General features: G+C 49.5%; 1 protein-coding gene across 3 annotated transcripts; it reads right to left on the bottom strand.

Moving 5' to 3' along the window:
- Window positions 1-1,141: 1,141 nt before the first annotated feature.
- Window positions 1,142-22,862, bottom strand: LOC129129189 (eosinophil peroxidase-like). Of its 3 annotated transcripts, none has more exons than XM_077188782.1 (14): window positions 22,817-22,862; window positions 21,432-21,506; window positions 20,108-20,201; window positions 18,818-18,993; window positions 16,825-16,945; window positions 14,268-14,397; window positions 13,004-13,210; window positions 11,584-11,899; window positions 9,439-9,599; window positions 7,773-8,019; window positions 7,191-7,361; window positions 4,956-5,193; window positions 3,154-3,368; window positions 1,142-2,003 (listed from the first exon to the last, which is right to left on the bottom strand). In XM_077188782.1, the coding sequence occupies exons 1-14, from the start codon at window positions 22,830-22,832 to the stop codon at window positions 1,975-1,977; spliced, it is 2,196 nt and encodes a 731-aa protein (XP_077044897.1). In that variant the 5' UTR covers window positions 22,833-22,862; the 3' UTR covers window positions 1,142-1,974. The 3 variants fall into 3 exon arrangements, with proteins under 3 accessions (XP_077044897.1, XP_077044898.1, XP_077044899.1); XM_077188783.1 differs by lacking the exon at window positions 22,817-22,862 and adding an exon at window positions 22,272-22,707; XM_077188784.1 differs by lacking the exons at window positions 18,818-18,993; window positions 22,817-22,862 and having other exon boundaries at window positions 21,432-21,504.
- Window positions 22,863-22,979: the final 117 nt, after the last annotated feature.

Raw genomic sequence — 22,979 nt, 5'->3', positions numbered from 1 at the left:
TCAGAGGGATTCCAGGATAAAAATATTAGAGAAAGGTCATCAAGACTGAGGAAACTGCTTAGGATGCTCTGGCTGCAACGAATCCATATAAACCCTCAGTTTTACAAGGCACAGATTCCTTTCAGAGACCAATTTATGAGCAAAGGCATGGCTGGAAGTGCTTGTAATGACAAGAGAAGAGGTTTTACAAGAAAAGGTGTTCTGGCTCATCAAGATTTCTCTGGTATTGAGACAGGTCTGACAGAAAATAATGTCTCTTAGAGAGACATAAACCACTCTCATTCTTCAGACTGAGCAGATCCAGCTTTCTCAGCCTGTCTCTGCACCCCACTGACCACCTTGGTGGGCATCCACTGAGGAAAAATGTAGTTGGCATTGGGAGAAGGACCTGACAGGATGAACTTGGGATGGACATCCAGCTGGGGGCGGCTGCTGGTGGGAAAGAAAGTGAATGAGGCCTCAACAGAGCTGGGAGGGAGAGATGCCCTTCTGAAACTAGCAGCAGAGGTTGATCAAGGCAAACCATCCCATCCCAGCTCCTGCAGGAGGCAGCCCCCACCTCTGGAGCTCCACTGGCCAAGGCAGGCACATGCCAGGCACCCTGTGGATAGTCCCCATGTTGCTATACCAGCATTGCATGTTTGATCAAGTTGATAACTAAGTCAAATTGTCCAGATTTCAACTTGGCTAGAAAGAAAAAATCCACTGTCTGTGCTCAGTGCACACAGAGGGGTTGCGGGTGCTTTTGAGCCAGTCACATCCTCCCCGAGAGGGGAACTGCTGAATTTGACAGGTAATGAATGATACTCTGTCCCAGATGGGCTGAGCAGACACACGGCTATGCCACAATTAGACAACCAGGAGTGGCAAACCAGAGCTGGAGAGACTGGGACACCCCAGTCAATACCTCCCACCTATCAGTGCTGACTTTCACACAGGAGTTGGGGTCAGAGGCTTCAGCAAGAAATACCTTCTTTCATTAACAACACACAGCTTCTGGAACTGCCCTTTCCCAATATTCCCACAGAAAACCTACCACCATCCTCCACTCATGTATGGTTGCTGCACCTTTTATGAAATGCAAAGAACATTTTGGCCTCAGCCCAAAATTGCAATTTATTAAGCAATAACAGGAATATAGCAGACTACAGAGGAAGGAGAAAGTGGGTTTGATCCCTTTCAGGAAGAGGGGAAAAGCTGGATTGAAACCAGAATAGTTACTGCTTTCTTGTATGTTCACATTGTTTTTATCTTTGCCAGGCCACATCCCACCAGCTCTACAGGTTAGTGCTGAGTCACTCTGGCTCATGCCAGGCCTCAGGAATAATTTGTCACAGGTTTCTGTCACATCAGAGGATTTTTTGGGCATTCTGGACTATGGAAAATAATAGTGAGAAAAATCTCACCCATGTGGCAAATTTCTTCCTTCTATATTGGAGCAAAACCTGACACAGGGGATTTTAGGACAGTGTGTTTGGGGTGCAGGACAGCTATTTCTTCTTCTGTCAGAGGCATTCTACCATTAGTACATTTTCTCTGAAAATTGATGAATTTATTTCTTTCAAACAAAAAAATTGAAGAACAAAAATCTACTGTTATTCCAATGCCTTGATCATTCTTTGGGGGTTGAAAATTTTAAAAGAAAGGTCCAAAATGTGTTTGATGGTAAATCCCAGTGAAGGATTGTGTGGTTCCATGGCCTAAGCCAGCAGCTGGCGTGACTTGGGATCAGCCTCTGGACAACTCATTTCACTTGGCTTTGTGATACTGAGTGATTTCACAGATCTGGGATATCTCTTCATTAAGTTCTTTTATTCCTGGGTTGCATCCCACTTCAGGCTTCATGCAAATCAAGCTGAGCAAATGACAGAACCATGCCCAAACACTGCAGGCAGTGAAAGCATAAACACAGTAAAAATTAATAATCCACCTCGGCAGCTTCCCAAGTCTGGACCTCTGGGAAATCCTCAACATTCAGCATTTAAAGTCACCAGAATCTTTTTCTAGAGGAGATAAAAAGCATTGTGTTAATAGATAAGAACCTGACATATCTCCCTGATACCTTGTGGGATTTGTTTCCACAGGTTAGGCTGGAAAGGAGGGATCAAAACTTGGTATTATGAGAGTGTGGCAGGACTGGACTGTCAGGGGAAAGCAAGGATGTTTTGTTTAGAAAATACACTGGAACAGCTTGCACTTCTCCAGGGAGAGCCACTCTTTCCTACATCTACTTCCCAGGGATTTCAGGGAGCATTTTGGAAGGAGTTAGATCTTAAGAATTTTACAAATCTTAAAGGCAGGTTAGAGAAATAGTGTAAAAATAGGTGACAACTGTACAAGCAGAGATCAAAACCAGAAACCCTTCCATAGACTGGGAATTAATTTTCAAATGCTGAGTTGCTTTTGGCCTTACAAGGATGTGCTGACAAACAGCATCTTGACAGACAGACAGAGAGAGCACCCTTCCCAGTCTGGGCATTGTTTCCCATGGAGTAAACCCTGGCATCAATAGTGAAGAACTAAATGGAAAGTCTATTAATCAGAAAAAAATCCCAGAATTCCAGAATGGTTCAGGCTGGAAGGGGGCCCAGAGGGTCCCTGGTGGCACCTCCCTGCTCAGGCAGGGCCATCCCAGAGCACAGGGCACAGCATTGTGTGCACAGGGCTCTGCAGGATCCCCGCTGAGGGAGACTCCAGCCCCTCCCTGGGCAGCCTGCTCAGGGCTGGGCACTGCCCAGGGCAGAAGTTGTGCCTCCTGGGCAGGGGCAGCTCTGGGCTCAGGCCCTGCCCGTGGCTCTGGTGCCACTGCTGGGCCTGGAGCCGAGCCCGGGCCCTGCTCTGCCCCTCCCTGCACAGAGGGACACCCAGGGCTGAGGGCCCCTCTCAGCTGGGGCTCCTCTCCAGGCTGAGCAGCCCCAGCTCCCTCAGCCTTTCCTTGTTAGAAAAAAATCTCAGAATAGGGCACTTGGCTTGCTCTGCCAAAAAATCTGCATTTTGTAGGAGCCACTCTAAGTACACCTGGTGAACTGGAGCATCTAAAGCTGTACCTGGCACAGAGGTCCAGCTCCATGTTAGGGAGCTCAGTATTAAACCCCAGGGTCTGGCTTTCACAGGTGTCTGCAGGCATGACCTGCTGCAGTTGGCAGATCCTACCTTGCTCCTCGGTGCTCTTTGACTTCCAGGGTCTGAGGTCCAGCTTTGGGATCTGACTGCAGCTCACAAAGCCACGGGGGTATCTGTTAGCCTGGAAGATATTCCTTGATACTTTAGTGATGTGGGTATTGTCACATATTATTCGTGACAAGGAGATTTTGGCCAGTGAACAGCGCTGGCGAGGAGTGAAAACCCCAGGGTTCTGCCACCAAAACCTGAAGGAGAAAGAAGACACAACAGATTTCTGCCTTCTGCCTTCTTCACATTGATGACTCCCACAATATTAATTCCCATTAACACTAATTTCTTCTGCCAAGAACAAATTTGAATTTCTATTATTTAAATCAAGAGCCCTGACTTGACAATTGGATAATTGTCAGTCTCACAATTGGAAGGTCGTGAGTTCAATGCTCACACAGGCACCATTTATCACCGGCTGGGGTCTGTGTACAAATCACAAAAGGGGCGGGGCTGCTGGGGACGGAGTCTCAAGCTGTTGTGTTTTCCAGCATCAGTCTCATTACACGGTTATGACAATGGGAAGATGCCATCAGCTCACATCTCCAGCAGCAGACAAAGAACTTAAGGTTACAACTTACTTGAAAAGTTTTTTGACCAATCCCACAAAGCAAAAGCATATTGACAGTAGTTCTATCCAATCACTAGAAGCACATATACCTTTTGTTAAAACAATGCTCGCTTCTTTCAAATAAAAGACCTACTTGTAAGCCTTAAGGTACATTGCACAGAGCTCCATTATTAAGCTTAGAACTTCCTAGCATCTGGCTAGATATACTTTGCTGTGGTTTAATGAGTTATTCTATCCAAGCGTTAATACACAGACCATTGTTCTGTTTGTCCTTACTTTTCTACTTCTTATATAATTTTTCTGCTGACAAATCCTATGACTACTGCTTAGCTCCAATGACAGTTCTGCTGTCTCTGAGGCCCGACTTCTGCAGTTTTCCCAAACCCCTCTGATTTTAAAGATTCCCACAATTACCTTGCTTTTCTTTTGGCCATGAATAGGTAACAAAGCTGCAATTGAATTAATTGTCCTCAGATAAGGCACCGGAACCCTCTTTCAAATAGGAAAGTTTTCACAGGCTGTGGTCACAGCCAAATGAGTGCCACGTTGGAACAAGCCCTGTAATTATTCAATTTTTTAGAAAAGGGCTTGTTTCCTGCCATAAGAACAGGACTTCTAGATGTGCAACAGACTATTTGACCCTAAGCTCCTCATCCTGGAGTTTGAGCTCATACTAAGTCTTTCTCAGCAGAAGCGTTTCCCAGAAACATGGGATCCCATTTTCAGGCAATATTGCTGGCAGGTACAGGGATCTTGCTTCAGAATTCCAGCTTAAAATGGGGAATGTAACTCACTGCTGTACTTGAAGCCCCTGAGCAACCTCAAGGAGGAGGGGGAGGAGGAGGAGATCAAGTGTGTTGAAACCTCAGCACTGCTGAAGTGATTTTGGCTGACAAGAAAACCCCAACCCACCACATCCATCACAAGCAAAGATCAAACACTGCCACATGTCAGAGCTGAGGGTTCCGGTTCAGAACTGGGGGAGGGAAGAAGAAATAGTGAGATATCACTTTGCTGGGAAGAGATCTCAGCCTAGGATCTCAACCATCAGACAGGGAATAAGAACATGACTACAAAGAGAATGAAACTTTTGAAGGAGTATTAAAAAAAAAGCAACAAACAACTGGAGTAGTTTTCATATCTGCATGAAGAAATCTGCATAAACTCCAGACTCCCTGTGCTCTGGGGTTGGGATACCCAGCTCTCCTCTTACCTGTCCCCATCACGAATGTTCCTGAACTGGGTGCCAATGAGACAGGCCATGAGAGGCCCCACTCGGCCTCCTTTCACAAAGGGCTCTGCAAGGGCCCCAATCCAGATGTCAATATTCTTTGGTGTCCCATAGAGCTTCAGGAATTTCCTTGCCAGGTTCTGATTCCTCAACACGTGCCCAAGTGACTTCACTCCAGAGGGCTGTGAGAGCCCACAGAATTTTCTCCAGGAGTTGTAACCTGCAAGTAGTTAAATGTCAGAGCAGATAGCACAGTGATGCACTACCCCCCCCCCCTCACCCCCCAGAAAGATTTTTCCCTCTCCTTCCCAAAGCTGGGACACCAGTAAGGCACGAAAATGTTTAAAACATTTTTCTATATTTCTGTTAATGCTACTGTCTTCCCACTCCTCCAGAGCCAGCTCCCCCTGCCTGTTTTTGGAGAGCCATGTATTTGCAGGTGGGAGCTGTACCACCACCATCCACCTCCACTCAGCAGGGATGCAACTGACGCTGACTTCACTGAAAGAGAACCTGGACAAGATGTTGATGGCCCCTCTCTCTGTACAACAGGAGAATGACCAAGTCCTTCTCCACAGCTGGTCCCTGTCCAGCCATGGGGACAAGCCACCCACTCCACACAGCCCAAGTTACTTCGGCCACCAGACTTTGCCAGCTGGACTAATTTTTCTGGACTGTAAACAGCCAAAAATCCACTGAGCCACAACTGGTGCATAATTCTGCATCTGGGTGGAGGATATGAGATGATGCTGCAGCAAACACCTCTGCTGTAAGCAGGATGTCATCGAATCATGGAACAATTTGGATTGGAAGGGATAATAAAGTTCATCTCATTCCACCCACTGCCATGAGCAGGGACACCTTCCACTATCCCAGGGTGCTCCAAGCCCTGTTCAGCCTGGCCTTGAGGACTTGCAGGAATGGAGCAGCCACAGCTTCTCTGGGCAACCTGTGCCAGGGCCTCACCAACCTGACAGGAAATTTTTTTCCTGATATCCATTCCAAACCTACTGTCTTATGTCTAAAAACAGCATTGGGAACATTGGGAGCAAAAGACACAGCATATGGTGCCTAGATGACACTACTATCAAACAACTCCATAACACTGAGAATTTGCTTAATCAGAAAATTAATTAGGGAGGGGTTTTGACCTTGTTATGCCATCACCACCTTCGTGGATGTCTAATATAAAGGAGTAAAGCACTCATAGGTGGGTTGAGACCTAAGGCTAAGCCCAAATTCACTAGAAATACATGTCACTCCCACCATGTCAGGTCTGGAAACCCAGGATTTGTGGTTCTGATCAGGTCTGCATGATGGTGTTCCTCAATAAAGCATGGAAAAATCACAATCTTATGTTGTGGCCAAGGCAGAGCAATCCTGTGAGCTGATGATACCTCTGGATGTACTGCAAAGCCTCTGACTTGGCTTAAAACCCATGGATCCAGCTCAGTTTTCATCACAGTTTCAAACAGGAGCCCTATCACATCTCTCAGGATGTTGCTTACACAGCAGCTCTGGGCTCTTACCTCAGCATAATGACACTGTTGTGCAAGGACCCACTCAGGAGCCAGCTCTGAAGTGCTATCAACAATCTATTTCTCAAGACCATCTTGCAATGCCATTACACTGGTTTTGCACCTTGAAGAGCTCTGAGAGTGGTTCTGACATGCTTGGTTGTTTTTTTCTCTGGGACACAGATTTAGTAAAGAAATTATGATGAGATTTTCTTTACATATTGGAAACTGCTCCTTCCAGTCATGCGTGGCTGGGCTGAACCCTACAGGTGGTTGCAGAGAAGTCACAGGGGACTTACAGCCCTAATTCCATTCCTGCAAATTTGTTGCTGAACTATTTTACCATTTTTTTTTCACTTGGACAATAGAAACAAGTCAATCACTGAACACCAAGCTCTGGTCTGTGTAATGCCCTGTGTTCTGCCTCCACGTCTCTCATGCAGCTTCAGCCAGGCTTTGCTTTCAGTGCTCAACCTCCACCCACTTACCTGTGGTGATTCAGAAACAAGGAAAAAGTTTTGGAAAGATCAGAGAATCACTGAATATCCTGCATTGGGAGAGATACATAAGGATCACTGAATCCAACTCCTGAGTAATTTCAGCCAAGCATGGGCTGGAGAAGCTTCTCAATGTTTAATCACAAAAATGCCTGATTTCCACTTGTTTTTCTTTGTAAGCTCTGCTCCCACAGCTGACTTACCTGGAAGGCCATGATCTCGGCTGCGCTGCATGTTGAGTGCAGCTAAATCAAACCCAATCCTCTCAACCTGCTCAAAGAGCCGGTCCCGGAGCTCGCCCACCACCATCTGCTGCTGCGTCATCAGCTTGGCCTGGTTGGCCATGAGGCTCCGGAGATAGGGATCAATCCCACCTGTAGAGATGGCACAGGGAAACTGGGATCAATTCCACCTGAAGCAGAGACATGGGAGCAGTGCAGGGAGGACAGTGTGTGGCTAAGAGGCCCCAGACAGGTGAGCACAGCTCATATTTAATTATAAGCTACTACACGAGAATCAATTTCCCTGCACTTAAAGGATTAAGAAGAAGATACTTTGAATAATGTTCTTCGAGGCCACAGCAATGAAGCAATCAGACCACTTTGGAACATGATGGGCTGCCCTCATCTACAGGGGACAGCTCTGTTGGGACAGCTCCGGCTGGTAGTAAAGGCCATTTAATACATTGAACACAAAACACTTTTAAATTTGGGCGAAGCAGGAGTTCATCCAGAGAAGACAAAAAGGACAAATGAAATAAACCCACACTGCAGAAAAGGATTTACCTTCTTGAATGATTCTCCAGACAGCAAAGAAGGAGGTTCTGAGCTGAATTTCAGGAGTTATGGGTCTGTAATATTCATCTAAGCGGCCAACAGTTGGTGGGACTGAGGCATGAGCAAAGCGAAAAGCCAAGGTGAAGACATTGGATATCCGAGGATCCACAGACTCATTGTAGCCCCGGTAGCGAGGAATGAGCCTGTGGAACCTGCATCCCAACAGGAGAGGCAGGTAGTCCCTGTAAGTTATGATCTAGGGGGAAACAAGGAAAGGGGGAACTGTTAATGTTTTGGCCATCAGCTTCTGTGGAAGAAAAGATAATTTTCATGTTCTCTCTGCCACAACACTCTGGCAGGTCGAGCAACATAATAATAGGTTGGACTCAATGATCTCAGAAGTCTTTTCTAATCTAATTGGTTCTGTGATTTTGTGAAGATAAAAGCCTGCCAAATCCTCCCCAATATTGGCTCCTTGTAACCACACCACTCCCATCAGGCAGGCAGAACTGCACCCTTCGTGCTTCAGATAGCAAAGATAACATCGGCAGATAACGGGGGGTAGCACCACCCACGGGCAGCTCCCTGAGTCCTCCCACAGCAGAGATTTCCAGTCCTGGCCTCTTGTCTCTCTGGGATATTGAGGAGGCAGCACAATATAATTTAAAAAAGAAAAATTCTGTGTCAGTAGGAGAAAATTGATTAATTGTCTGAATACCACATGAAGACGAAACCATTGATGTAAACACAATGATGGAGATGATGCTTTTTGGACAATCCTTTGAATGTTTGCCTTGCCCAACATGTTTTTTCAACAATACAATAACATTTAAATGGACAGCATAAAAATATAAACATTTTGATGTTCTTGCTTTTTATTTTTGTTAAACCAGCTCAGAAGACAGGCTTCAAAGGAGGTGCAGTGCCTTTGGAAACCTCATGTCCCTTTCTCTCATAGGATCCAGGCTTTCCTGCCAGCTGTAAAACCTCATCTAGCTTTGAGGCCATTCCTGCTCAAAACTGGAGGCTGGACAAGAGACTTTGGGAGGGCTCTCCCACGCACAGAGGTGCTTGTGTGACCCCAGGATCCCATTCAGGGTCAAGGCTGGGGTAGTGTGTCAAGCTAGTTAAGATTGTGTGGGGTGGTCAAAGGGTGCAGCCCTGTCCCAAGGAGACACCATGATTGGCTCCGCCAGCACACGGGGCTTCTTCATAGAATCCCAGAATGGTCTGGGTTGGAAAGGACCTTTAAGATCATTCCCTGCCATAGGCAGGGACTCATTGAGAGGAAGGGATTCACAACCCGAGGAATTTTATTCCAAATTTCCAGGACCATTTTTATCAGGTACAAAACACCAGTTCGAAAAGCTTTTCCTCTGACTTTTCTGTCTGTTCCTCATACAAAAATGTGCCATTAAAAACCTCATCAAGCACTTTGTAAATTTAACAGTAGAGGTATATAAAACATTCAGGAGGCCCCTCTGTGATTGTCATTTAAGGTATCTCTGTGTGATTTTGCTTTGGTCAAAAGGGGCTAGAGGAAAGAATTTGGTCCTCTCACCAAATTCTTTCCCCAAATCCTGCACCCTTTGGTCACCCTGCACTAGCAAAATCTAACATGTGAACCCTGTGAGACTGCAGGCAGAGCCAGGACAGGTGGGATGATGGCTAGTACCTGGATCATGGCTCCCAGGATCTTTCGTGCCTCCTGGTAGAGCCTCTCATCATTCCAGTGGGGATTGAGGCTCTTCAGCTTTCCAGCCAGGCGGTTGTGCTCTCGCATGAAGAGCGTGTGCATGCAGGCCAGCTCCAGCATCTCACTGGCACGGGTGTCACCTGGGAGAGGCACACATGACACTGGAATGGGAAAGTCACATTGGGAAGCACACACAGAGGAATTTTTAGATGTCTCAATATTTGTGTTGTGAAGAAAGTGGGTAAGAAACACAGAGGAGGAGAGGGAAACCGAAGATCGGACAGCACCAGGCAAAAGCTGAATTTCTGCTGAGGCAACAAAAGCCAGGTCCTGTCCTGGCTGTGCTGAGAATAACAGAGAGGTGGGGAAAGTTTCAGTGAAGGGCTGGGAGCATTAACTTAAAAAGTTAAATACAAGTAGGTGTTCTCCAGGCTCCCATATCAGAGATGTTTGGTCTCACAGCTCGAGAGAGAAATGCAAATGGGCAGAGGGAAGTCAAGATGGCCAAGGAAGCTCTGAAACTCAGCAGGTCTCCTTCAAACCAGCTGAAACTGTGGCCAAAGCAAGGTGACAGTCACAAACAGGCTCTCTGGGGAATAAAAGGAAAAGCAAAATGAGTCAACTTGGAGGAATAAAAAACAAACAGCATCACAATAAAATATCAAATCCTTCTTCAAACATCTGGGGCAGGAAACGCAAGAGCAAGCAGGTGATGAGAGCATAGGCAAGCACTCAGAGAAAAGTAAATATGTCGTATTTAGTCCCCTTGTCCCACAGCAAATGGAGGCATTTGCTCCTGCACTTGGCACAGAGCCCTTTTCATCCACTCTCAAAGGCTGCCTGTGAGGGACTGCGGAAGGAGGAACAAATGCAGCACTGTGAGGTTTCCCTGAGCAGAATGCATCCAGCCAGAGCTTCCAACAGAGCTCTGGGAGGAAACATTGAGCCCTGGGAGGCAACTGCACATGGGCTCTCCCAGTTCTCAGGGACCGGAAAAGTCACAAATAAGACACTGAATTTTCAAAGGCGCTTCCGATGCAGCCTGAACTGATAAACTTTCCCATAAAAGAACTGATGGATCTGTTCCAGCCATGGAACAGGAACTGTTCCTTGCTGAGAGTCTGCAGGGGCCAGAAGCCCCTCCTGGGAAGTATCTGATGCTCCTGCCCACTCTGCTTCTCACTGAGCACCTGCCTTTGGCCACAGGTCCTGCATGGTCCTCACCAAGGAGAGACCTGCACAGAACTGGGGGAGCAGGTGAACACATGGAACAACATGTGGGACAGGTGGAATGCTGTGGGAGCCTGGAGGGAGAGTGAAACACCATGAGCTTTAAAGGAGAGAGCTGATGGATTCCAAGGACCACGGGGATGTTCAGAAGAACTTTGGCCAGATATGAAAGGGGCCAAGGGAATAGAAAGCAGCTCCACAGCTGATGAGATCTGTTGTGCCCTGAAACTTTCTCCAGCACTGCCACAAGCATCCTGGTGTGGCCAGAGCCAGCAAGAGTCAGTTGAGAAGTCCTGCTCTCCAAAAAAAATAGGCCATGGAGACACTAATTCATGAGGTATATCAGAAGCATCCCTCTCTGGGGTCCCACAGACTTGTGGAAAGTACTCCCAGTACTCCCTCAGCCTTCACAGTGATGGGAACACACCTTAAAAGGCCATCTTGGTCTGGTATTGGCCTCATCCTCATTCCAACTGGGATCCGAGCTCCTCTCAAAGTGCAGCAGGGACATGCAAATGTTTCCTGCTGTGGCCCAGCACAGTAGTTGCACATCTGTTCCCATCCTGCTGGGATGGAGACAGCCATGGAAGGACAAGTACAGACCAGCCATTGCCTCCAGGCCAGGCTGCCATTGCTGTGCCTGCTTGGGCACTCTGGGCCCTACACCAGAGCTGCTGAGCATGGATGAGACACCTTCACTCCAGGCTTATCCTCACAAACAAGACTTGGGGAGGGTGAAGACCCTCCTACCTAGCACAGCCTGTCTCAGTCTTTCATGATTTGCTCCATTCCATTTTCTATTTAAATGAGAAAAACAAATAACTAAAGAAGTGAGCTGGAGATGGTGGAATTGCCTCCCAGATTCCAGGTTTGGGGTGCAAGCACCCAACTCACCTGCAAGAAAACAAGGGATTCGAGCTGCCCCGCTGGCCTTGAGGCAGGGCTCCTTCCTCATGGGACCGAAAGGCATGTACGCCCTGCCCCTGTCGGTGAAGTTGTGGTTCACAGCCAGGAGGCCCCTCTGGCTGCCGCGGTCCCGCAGCCGCTCGGCCACGGCGGCCTCGCTGCCGTACACGACGCTGCCGTCCAGGAAGGAGGTGAGCGCGTTGATCTGCTCCCTCACCGCCCGGCCCCGCGGGCAGGCCGCAGCCGAGCGGAAGAAAGGGAGGCAATCCCTCCTGTTGGTGATTCGGGGATCGTTGGGTGGGATCTGCAGATGGAGAAAAGGAAAATTCATGAGTCCTATGAATTCCTAAAGTCTTTCCCCTGAAGATAAATATATTTGATTGCATCTTTAACGCTCAGTTTTCTTATCTCCATATCTACACCACAGAGAATTGTCATCCAGTATTTGTGACCCTTCCTTCCAGCACTCTCAAATGTATGTCAGGGAAACACTCAGTGATGTTTCATCCCATCACAGTTTTCCTTGAGAGGAATTAGGAGGACATGTAGAAGCCAGAGCTGTTGCAGAACTTCAAAGGTGGGAGAGCAGGGCTGCAGGAGGGACATCGACATGATTTGGTGAAAAAGAAGCTCAGGGGGGCCCTTGTGGGTCTGCACAACTCCTGACAAGAGGGGACAGCCGGGCAGGTCGGGCTCTGCTCCCAGGGAACAGGGACAGGAGCAGAGGGAACAGCCTCAGGCTGGGCCAGAGTGGACATCAGGAGGAATTTCCCCATGGAAAGGGTGGTCAGGCACCTCCCAGGGCGTGCCCAGGGAGGTTTGGAGTGCCCATCCCTGGAGTAGTCCAAGGAAGTCCTGGACGTGGCACTCGGTGCTGTGGGCTGAGGACAAGGTGGGGGTGAGGCACAGCTTGGACTGGATGATCCTAGAGGGCTTTTCCAACCCCAATGCTTCTGTGATTCTGTGATCTGCTGGAGCAGGGACCAGGATGTGACTTCTGATAATGCCACAGGAACTGCTGGGAGATCTCAGCACTCCCTTGTCCCATGCAAAGAACACTGAAGTCCCGTGGATTTTCTGGGGTATTGACACTCCCCAGTGTCTGTCTGTGACATTTCCTGTTTCCCTGGCATCACCTGTGCTACCTTTGCACAACAGCTCCAAAGAAAAACCACATTGCTGAGGGAGATGGCCAAATGCCTGGAAACCTGGCAAAGTCTGTGCCTGTGCCTGAGCCCAGGGACTGCCTCTGGAACACAGCACTGCTACCACACAGAGCGCTCTGACCTCCTTGGCCTGTTCTGGGAGGATATTCCTCCACGGCCAAGGAGCGTGAGAGCCACCAACATCTGATTGGAAAGCAGATGCCCTCTCCCTTCCTCCCCTGGAAGAAGGAGGCTGCCTGTACCTGGATGGGAAAGCAAGGAGGCTCCTTGGCACAGCTGGTGTCACAGTCTGTCCCACCACTGAAGGGGACTCTGGCTGGGGTTTCTGGGCTGAAATCCAGGTCGTGGTCAATAAACTGGCCCCACTGCATGAACATGAGGGATCTCTGCTGGTCCATCCGCAGCAGCTCCGGGGGGAACCGGACAATCTCGTTGGACACTTGTCGGACCTGCAGGGGTAGAGGCAGAACACATTGGTGGGAAATGACATGTGTGAATGGGTGCACCCAGCTGCAGGGTCATCAGCAGAAATTCCCAGGACACTTCTTGTGCTTTGCAGACAAAAAACCCCAAATCTGTCTGTGCAGGAATGTGTCACCATCACCAAGTGCCCTTCGATGAGCACAATGCTGCTCTGACTCTGACTCTAGGCAGGATTCTGAACCTCCAGGCCAAGACTGTCCCTTGATGGACTTGGGGAAATGGCTAAGCAAGCCAGGGAAAGGGAGACAAAACAAATTTCAAATTTTTTTTTTTTTTTTAATAGAAGTGTAGAAAAAATAGCCCCTGAAAAAATTCAGGGAATTTCTGAAAATTATCTTGAAGTCCTCCTCCCTTTTCATCCCTTACTCAGCAATCCCTTACTCAGTTCTCCCACCTCCATGTATTACTACAGAAAAAGTGGACACAGTGCTGTGGAGGAAGGTTAGGAAGTACAAGGAATCCATGAACACAACCCCAGCTCCTCCTCATCAGAGCTGTTGCACCAAGCTCAAGTGACCAAAAGCCACCTTACAGTGTCCTTGATCACATCCAGGTGCCATGAGACCCACAACCCCTGCACTTCACCCACCCCGGGACCCCCACATAGCATTTCTGGTCATACATTTTTTGTTCTGGGGATTCCCTGGCTCACTTTATCCTCTGGCATAATTGCTTTTCAGAAACATCTGCCACAGACCAAATAAAAAAAGGTAAGTAAAATAATTTGGCTTAAATGCACTCAATTTAAAAGAACATATTGTGTAATTCTGTATTCCTCCTGTGATTCTGCAGCAATCTGATTAATTTTCCTTTGCTTTTCCTGAAGACATGGGACTTAGAAAGCATTCCTAATAGATTCCCCTGGATATTCTCAGACCATCACCCTGCAGCTGGTGAATCTAAGCCCCTTTAACCTGACCCACAATTCCAGGTAGTGGATGAGCACTTTGGTGCCTGCACTCTGTCCTAGAACTGACAATCCCTAGGCCTGACACTGTGTTCTGAGACTGTTACAAACTTTACCAGTGGAAGGGGGAATCCAGAGAAACGCTTTCCTTCCGTCCACCCGCGGGGCACGGACACGCCATCCTCATATTCTGCTGGCAGCCACCTGGCCAGGGCTCTGTTGGAAGCTCCTAGGGATGGGTTCCTCCTGTCAGAGGCAATGGAAAAACAGCAAACAGTTGGAGCCAAGAGCTTGTGGATATGGAGAAACATGGACCTTGGAATGAGAGCATGCCATGGTTGGGGAACTGCTGCAGCTCTGTAGGTTTGGTGCTATCAGTAAACCTCAGGATTAATAACAACAACAACAATCATAGAATTGTTTAGGTTGGAAAAGACCTTTAATAATCTGCCCCAACTCTCAGTTTCTCCCAGGCAAGAACTCAGGTGCCCCTGATATCATCCAGCCTGAAAAAAGGCCCTTGGACTGTGGCTGGAAAACAAAGTTGGAAGCTGAACACCATGGAAAAGGGGAGGAGCCTTTGAATGGAATTACCTATGGTCTTGAACATAAATTGGGAGATTTGGACTGTGAGGTTATTGTGCTGGGTGATTTTTTGAAGGTCATTAATGAAGAGTCCCTGCCCACTGCAGGGGGTTGGACTAGATGACTTTTAAACATTTTCAAAATCACTTCTAACACAAACAATTCTGTGACTCTATGATTGAGGTTTGATTAGATGTCCTAGAGTGGCTTTATGATGCTCGTATCCCCATTAATCTGTTTAGCCCAGAAATAAGTTTTGCACTTTAAGATTGGTTCTGAGAGCAAAGTGGTGGGGAGAGAAGAAGCAGCAGTTTGTTTTCAGACACTGCACTCACTCCTCCACGTTCCTGCTCCTGGACTGTGTGGTCTGCAGCACAGAGAGACAGCGGGACAGAGCACTCCTTTGCTTTTTAGTCAGTTTTTAGCTAGCTGAGGCAGAGAAGTTCTCTGGTCTGTAATTTTTCTTTTTCTTTAGAACTATTTAAACCTGCTCTGGACTGAACACCCAGAAGAGCACCGGCAGCTAGCACCTGTGGTCCCCTAGGCCAGGCCTGGCCCGCAACATTTCCAGCACCGGAGGGACTGATAAGAGCCTGTGTGAGCTGAACTGCACCCCGGGGAGGGGACTTTCTCAGTTTGTCATCTCTTTTGGAGCAGCAAGGGGTTTTATTGTTTAATATTGGGTTTAGGTTTTCTTTGGGGTTTTTTGGGGTTTTTTTGGGGTTTTTTTTGTTTTTGGTTTTTTTTTTTTTTTGTTTGTTTTTGGTTTTTGTTTGTTTGTTTTGTTGGGTTTTTTTTGGTGGTTTTTTTTGTTGTTGTTTTTTGGGTTGTTTTTTTTTTTTTTTTTTTTTTTTTTTTGTTTTTGTTTTTGTGCTGGTGAATGCTTTGCCTGTTAAATTAAGGTTTTTTCCACTTTTCTCCAAGGAAATATTTTCCCGAACTGGCTGGGAGAGGGGCAGCTTGAATCTGCTTTCTAGAGGAACCCCTTTGGAGGTTCGCTCCCAAATTTGCTCTAAACCAGGACAAATACACCATTAATCCTTAATCAGAGTACTAATGTACTTTCTTTGGAGTGCATGGCCAAAGTGTGTTCTGTGGTGGCCTCTCACCCACAGGGGGTGTAGCACTGCCCCAGGCAGTGGAGAAACAAAGCACAGCTGAGCCCACCTTCCCCTCAGGTCTGGATCAGGTGTAATGGACCCGTCCTTATCCCAGAGCCCACATCCCCCCCCGAAGTGGAAGGAGGCAGGAAGTTCTCTCCTTTGTTCTTATACAATCCTCTGAAGGCTAAAGAACCCTGGAGCAGGAAGAGCCGGCTGAGATCCTTCCTCTGCCTCAGCTGCTCCCAGGAGCTTCCCAGCTCTGTTGGGAATGTTTCTGAACTGTCCCTATAAAACACCCCATGCTCAGCAATTTTCCATGTCCCCCACATTCCCCATTCCAGCCATGGGAGGTGCAGGAGGTTCTCTCCCAGCCTATATGCCCAGATTTCCTCCCACACAGTGTGGGGCAAAGAGATGGCTAGATCATGCCCAGTATGGATTTAGGTCAGGAAACCCTTGGAGACCCTGCCAAGGGGCAGGGCCAGACAAAGAGTCTGTCCCCAACATGGAGCTTCTCCTGTTTTGGCAAAGAGCTGGTTCAGGTACAACACCAGGAACCTTCCGAACAGGAGTGGAATTAACAGCTCCACACATTACTAGGAAATAATAGAGTGTGAAATTCTAAAACAAGGTGCCTGTGCGAATCTTCCCTGGAGAAGTGGGTCTAGTTCTACTTATGGAGGATGCTCGACATCCATCTATAGAAAAATTTAGGTTAACCACCAGCCCAGATCACTGAGTGCCACATGCAGTCCTTCCTTGGACACCTCCAGGAATGGGGACTCCACCAGCCCCCTGGGCAATTCCAATACCTGACCACCCTTTCCAGGAAGAAATTCCTCTTGATGTCCAACCCTAGCCTCCCCTGGTGCAACTTGAGTCCATTTCTTCTCCTCCTGTCCCATCCATCCATCCATCCATCCATCCATCCATCCATCCATCCATCCATCCATCCATCCACCCTCCTGCTGACACAGCCCCTCACCTGTTGTTGCACTCTCCACTAATGGTTCTGTAGCCAGAAGATGCACAATTTATTTTCTTATCCTGCTGGTCACAACCAGTGGCCTTGAAAATCACCTCCACCTGAGCTGGAGTCAGCAAGTCTGGCAAGGAATAAGGGAGAAAAAAACCATGCAGGAACACACTGGCACTGCAAAGGTTTTCCTGTACCTAGTACCATCTGCACAACCGCAGTGTGCTGTCATTTAATTCTTCCTGCTCGAAGACATGCCAAGGATGTTCTTTGAGCAGCAGATAATTTTACTGGTTTGGAAAGCATCACACCCAGCAAAGCTATGGTCAAATCTTATTTATAATCACATGTTAGGCTCATACAGCAACAGAATGGTTTTCTAGTATTGGCACTCCTCTCCTCTCCTCTCCTCTCCCTTTTTATCCACCATAAAATGCAGTCACAGCTATCCTAGGGGCTGTTACAAGTTTTTCCCCTTGGAAGCAGCTCCCAATGTGTGTCGCCCCTGCTTGGAGCTGCCTGGAAAAGAACCATCCTGTGGCTGGGCTCACCGAGGGCATTGTGTTTTGCTGTGCACATTTCCCTTTGCAGGGAAGTTAAGTGGCAGAGTTTAACAAAAGTCTTACAGAATCACAGAATCATGGAATGGTTTGGGTTGGAGAGACCTTAAAGACCATCTTGCTCCAACTCTCTTCCCTTGGGAAGGATAGGGACACCTTCCCAAGTTGCTCCAGCCTGGCCTTGGACACTTCCACAGCTTCTCTGGACAACCTGTGCCAAGGCCTCAGCACACTCTCCGCCAGCAATTTCTTCCTAACATAATCCAAATCTCTCCTCTTTTAGTTTAAAACCATTCCCTCTTTTCCTGTCACTATCTACCCATGTAAAAACTCCCTCCCTCTTTTTTATAAGCCCTTTTAGGAAGGGGCTCTAATGTCTCCCCAGAGCTTTCTCTTCTCCAGGCTGACCCCCAGCTCTCCCAGGGAAGATGCTCCTTCCTTTTGCTGCTCACTCCACGCCCCAGCCCTCTGAGGTTTCCTGGTCACTGCTGCCACCAACAGTCTGGGTCACAGCATGGTTTAAAAAGCCACTGGGCAGGTGGGCGAGAGGTGGCAGCCAGGTGGCCCTCGCAGGGCTCTGTAGTGGTACTGGAGCCATCAGTCCTGGATGGAGAGGCTGGAGTTTTGCACAGCCAGTTCTGCCATCACCTTCCAACTCATCCTGTCCCAGAGCAAAGCCAAAGCACTCCATGATGTGCCTTATCCTGCCAGTGCTGTACTGTAATGTTGGTAAAGTGTTTGAGGCCAGGCTAGATGAGGCTTGGAACAGCCTGGAACAGTGGAAGGTGTCCCTGCCCATGGCAGGGGTGGCACTGGAGGGGCTTTAAGGTCCCTTCCCACCCAAACCATTCCATGATCCCCATATGTATATGGCAGGAGTCCTCCCTGTGTGTCCCTGAGCTGCTCCTTTCAGTGGCCCTGATTTGCCTCCTCTCAGCAGCCTGGCCTTGCCTGACTCCATCTCACAGAGGATGTTGCTCCTCCAGACACATGCTGAAACGTCCTCTCACATCTCCCCATTCTCTATTTGGACAGTGTCGTGTCTGTGATGTGACTTCAGTGCTGTCTGAGGTCTGGCTGAAGAACTGCCCTCCTTGGGGTCAAGCTGCTGGGAGTCATCTCTGGGTTTGCCCATTCCCTGCTGAAGCAGCAGAATATCTACCAAAGCCTTCCAAGCTTTGACCAATTGGAACTTGAACCTCCACACAGCAGAAGGAACCAGGTAGGTGCACAAAACACTTTCACTAACTGAAAAACCTACAAATAATATTTAAGATGAAAAAAGAGCACAGAAAAATAACTCAGCTTTGCTTCACCGCAGCCACATGGGAAAGATTTGTCACAGCCCACCACAACCCCCTTTCCTTCACTCCTCCCAAGCCCCAGTGACCAAGCCCTGTGTCCTCCTCCTCTGCCTTGCTCCCAGCAAAGGGAGATCCTACCTGTGACATTGAAGTCCCCCCTCACAGCCCATTGCAGCCTCTCTTTGAGCAGGCTCAGGGTGGTCTGCAGATAATCCGCTGCCCGGACAGCCTCTCGTGTCCCCCCCACTGGCTGCTTGAAATATCTCAGGAGCTCTGCTGGGGTCAAGGCATTGTTCTGCAGGTTCTTCTTTATGCTGCAAGGGACAGGAAACCAAAATCTGAAATGGATCAGGGGCAGGGATGCTGCAGTTGCACACCTGAGCATCAGGCACAGCATGTCCTAAGTCTGAACTGCTGGAGAGAGTCACTGCAAGAGGCCAGGGCTGCTCCTAGCACACTCCACAGAGCAGCAGAGAGAGCAGGAAGGGAGCTCCTGAAACTGCCCAGCTATACCTGCCAGAAGGCAAATAACATCCATGAGGCACCAAACTTCGCTCAGCTGTTATCCAGATCATCAATATCTCTCACTGTCTGGAGGCCTCAGATGTCTCCAGGCCACCCTGTCCTAAAGCTGCTGGAGCCTCCTCTCAGCTGGAGGAGTCCCTAAGCCCGGGAGGGGATTCAGAGTGTGGCTGCTGGCAGAGAACAGGTATGGGCTGGTAGGAAGCTGGACACTCCCAAAGCATGGCTGGGAGCCCCACAAAATGTCCTCACTGCAGCATCCAGCTGTTTGCTGCATCCCTTGGAGGGAATCACTGGAAATACACAGGAGCCTGATATGGTCTGAACTCAGGGCTCCTGCTCAGAGCCCTGAGGGGTGCAACAGAGCCCAGAAATACCATCAGGTGCAGCTGTGAAGGTAGGAGGCCCTGGCACAGGGTGCCAAGAGGAGCTGGAAGTGTCCAAGGCCAGGCTGGATGGGGCTTGGAACACCCTGAGATAGTGGAAGGTGTCCCTGCCCATGGCAGAGCTGGAAAGAGATGAGCTTTAAGAGCTCTACCAACCCAAACAATCCAGGATTCTGTAATTCTTTGAAAACTGAGACAGAAGAGGTCACAACTCCCAGTGACCCGACAGACTGGTGTAAAATCAGGGTGAGCAGCCAAAAGCTGGATGAGAGCCTGCTGTGCTCCCGGAGCTCCCCACCCCACTGTCCCTGTGCTGTGGGGAAGAGGAGAGGCAGGGGAAGCTGCAGGAGAGGACAGGGACAGGGAACAGGGGATGGGGGACAGGGGACAGGGATAGGGACACGGCACAGGGACAGGGGACAGGATAGGGATAGGGACAGGGGACAGGCACAGGGGACAGGATAGGGATAGGGACAGGGGACAGGGACACAGGACGCGCCACCCCCAGCCCGGCTCTCACCGCTCCCGTGTGCGCTTGTAGGCAGCATCCACCAGTTGCCGGGCCTCGGCCACGCTGCTCAGCAGGGCCGTGTCTGACAGCTCCAGCGGCACATCTGAGCAGGGAAAGGGAGGAGCAGAGGTGAGGGTGCCGGCAGGGAGCATCCCTGTGCCTCCTCCACCTGGGAATGAGACACAGCAGTGCTGGAGGCAAGTGCTACTCACTCTCCAGAGATCTGCGTGTAAATATATTCCTCAGGGGAGTTTGAGAGTCTCTCCTGGGTATGAAGAGAATCCCTCCACCAGTGGAGGCTTCAAACAGCCGCAAATAGTGAGAGGTGCAGGCACCATCTGTGCTGCCCTTTCACAGCAGAGTATTTGAACAGGGTGCCCAGAGCAGCTGTGGCTGTCCCATCCCTGGCAGTGTCCAAGGCCAGGCTGGACGGGGCTTGGAGCAACCTGGAATAGTGAAAAGTGTCCCTGCCCATGGGGGGGAGGGGAGGGATGGGATGAACTCTGAACTCCCTTCCAACCCAAACCATTCTGGGATTCTCTGATTCTATAAGCAGCCTGATTTCCCCACGTCTTTCCCCAGTCCTTCCTGCAACCTCCTGCCATTTTCACTACTCCCCTTCCTGCCCTGGGGGGAGCTCCCAAAATGAATTTCATCTCCCTCATCTGCTGGCTATGGGTCACAGAAAAGAAAGGGACAGGCCCTGAGGGCTTCTCTAAGTGACAGCACTTTCCTACAGTTTCTGGGAAAGAGGAAAAAACTTCAGAAAATAGCAACAACAACAAAAGGATAAATATCTCCCAAATCTCTCCAGTTTCTTTTAAATACCTTCCCAGATCAGCCCAGAGCTCAACTCTTGGACAATCCTGATGAGAAAAATTATTGCCTGGACCACCATTTGAGGCAAATGAAAAGCCAGGCATGTGCTTTTCATAAGGATTTGACCTTGTAAATTAACAGATGGAGGTCTCCATATATTTTGGAGCAGTGATTCAGGGCTGGAAGAGGGAGAGTAACTACCCCATCCCTACACTCCACAGGCCCTGGCAGCTCTCTCAGGTGCTGGCACAGGGAGGGAGACCCTGGTTCCATGAGCCTGGCATGGACAAGTGCTGGGAACTGATCTCCTTTACCTGATTTTAAGGAATCAGGCAGAATGTGAAATGGTAAAAACCTGAAAGAGCCAAGATTGGTGCCACAGGAGGTACAAACTGTGCCCCTTCTGGCACCTTTTCAGGGCAATGCTGCTGAATGACAGTCTATTCCAGACATAACTTGATATTTCCCCCTCAGAAAATCCCTTGATCTGCAAACCCCGAGGGAAGGACAATACCGTAGGAAGAGGATACAGATGCCTGGAACAGGCTGAGGATCAGCAGCAGCCCCAGGAAGGTATCTGCCTTCATCCCTGCAAAGAAAGGTAAGTGAAGACGACCAAGAACATATGCATGCATCAGGAAGGTGTAGGATGGCAAGGGAGCTCATGGAGCATCCCCTGCCCAATGCAATGCTTCCAGGAGGGAGTGCACTGCCTCAGAGCTCCTGTCAGTGCCATGTGGAAAAGGAGCAGCCTCCTGTCGCAGGGACTGCCAGCACTGGTGGGAACTGGGAATGTGCTGGTTGGGACTTCGGGGGCACCACAAAGGGACCAGAACCTGCTGCCAGCACAGCACCCAGAGAGTGCAAGGGAGAGCTGCTGGGGAAGAGGAAAGAGCCAGGATAGCACGGCAGGTCCTCTACACCTCTGTTTCTCTACCTTTAGATTCCAAGAGTCCTCCTTGCAAGTAGTCATGCCACATACACTGTCACATAAAAACATTTAAGGACTGTATTCTCTTTATTCCTGATTAGCCTGGGATTGAGGATATTCATATTAAAAGTTACACCAAAAATTTGAAGGAAATAATACTTCAATATTTAGAATGTTGCTACAAAAATCACTATGAGTGAACTGTTTGTGTTCCTCAATAGAGCCAGAGTGAAGCCAACCATGAGCTGGGTATCACTCTATCCCCATAATTATAAAATACGGCATTTATATTTGTGTTTTAATGGGAATTTATTCATTTATTACCTAGCTGTTCCTTTCACATGGGCTGCAAAAGGAGTGGGAAGTATTTAATAGCTATTTAATAGATGTTTGGGATGTTTTTCCCAAAGCTGACCCACTCACCTCCCAAGGCTGCTCCAAGCAATCAGCTCCCAGAATGAGCCAGGAGCTGTGGGCTGAGCACCCACCGTGAAGCTGCGTCAAAGGCATCCAGACGGCCCGGCTCAAAGGCGGCCCGGAATGCCCGGCTCAAAGGCGGCCCGGAATGCCCGGCTCAGTGCCGGCCCGGAATGCCCGGCTCAGTGCCGGCCCGGAATGCCCGGCTCAGTGCCGGCCCGGAATGCCCGGCTCAGTGCCGGCCCGGAATGCCCGGCTCAGTGCCGGCCCGGAATGCCCGGCTCAGTGCCGGCCCGGAATGCCCGGCTCAGTGCCGGCCCGGAATGCCCGGCTCAGCCCCGTCGCTGTGGAGCAGCCCGGGGCAGCAGCAGCCCCGCGCTCCGGGCGCTTCCTTGCTGCGCTCCCGCCGCGCCCGGAGCCAGCCGAGGGTGGAAGCAGCGGGAACCGCAGCGCTCAGCCCCAAACTCAGCCCCAGCTCTCCAGTCCCACCCCCGGCAGAGAAACAAACTCTCCACAAGAGCAAAACGCCGGTGCCCGGGCCAGGCTCTCACCTGCGATCCGCCGCATCTGCCCGGCCCGCGGCTCCTCCGCGCCCGCTTTTATCGGCCCGGCCTTATCAGCAGCAGCTGCCCCGGGCACTCCCCTGGAGTGGGGGCCAGGCCAGTCCAGCGCTCACCTCACCTCCCACCCTCTGCCCGCCGGCAGGCTCCTTTG

This window comes from Agelaius phoeniceus, chromosome 20 (genome assembly GCF_051311805.1).
Source record: "Agelaius phoeniceus isolate bAgePho1 chromosome 20, bAgePho1.hap1, whole genome shotgun sequence".
Classification (NCBI taxonomy): Eukaryota; Metazoa; Chordata; class Aves; order Passeriformes; family Icteridae; genus Agelaius; species Agelaius phoeniceus.
This window is presented reverse-complemented; position numbering and strand designations above follow the sequence as displayed.

Bases quoted from the DNA above. Each gene is read 5' to 3' on its own strand.
- LOC129129189 (XM_077188782.1), bottom strand. The intron at 7,362-7,772 runs GTAAATCCTTTT...CCATCTCTACAG, and splicing joins CTGGAGAATCATTCAAGAAG to GTGGGATTGATCCCTATCTC. The intron at 3,369-4,955 runs GTAAGAGGAGAG...TTTCTCCTTCAG, and splicing joins AACATTCGTGATGGGGACAG to GTTTTGGTGGCAGAACCCTG.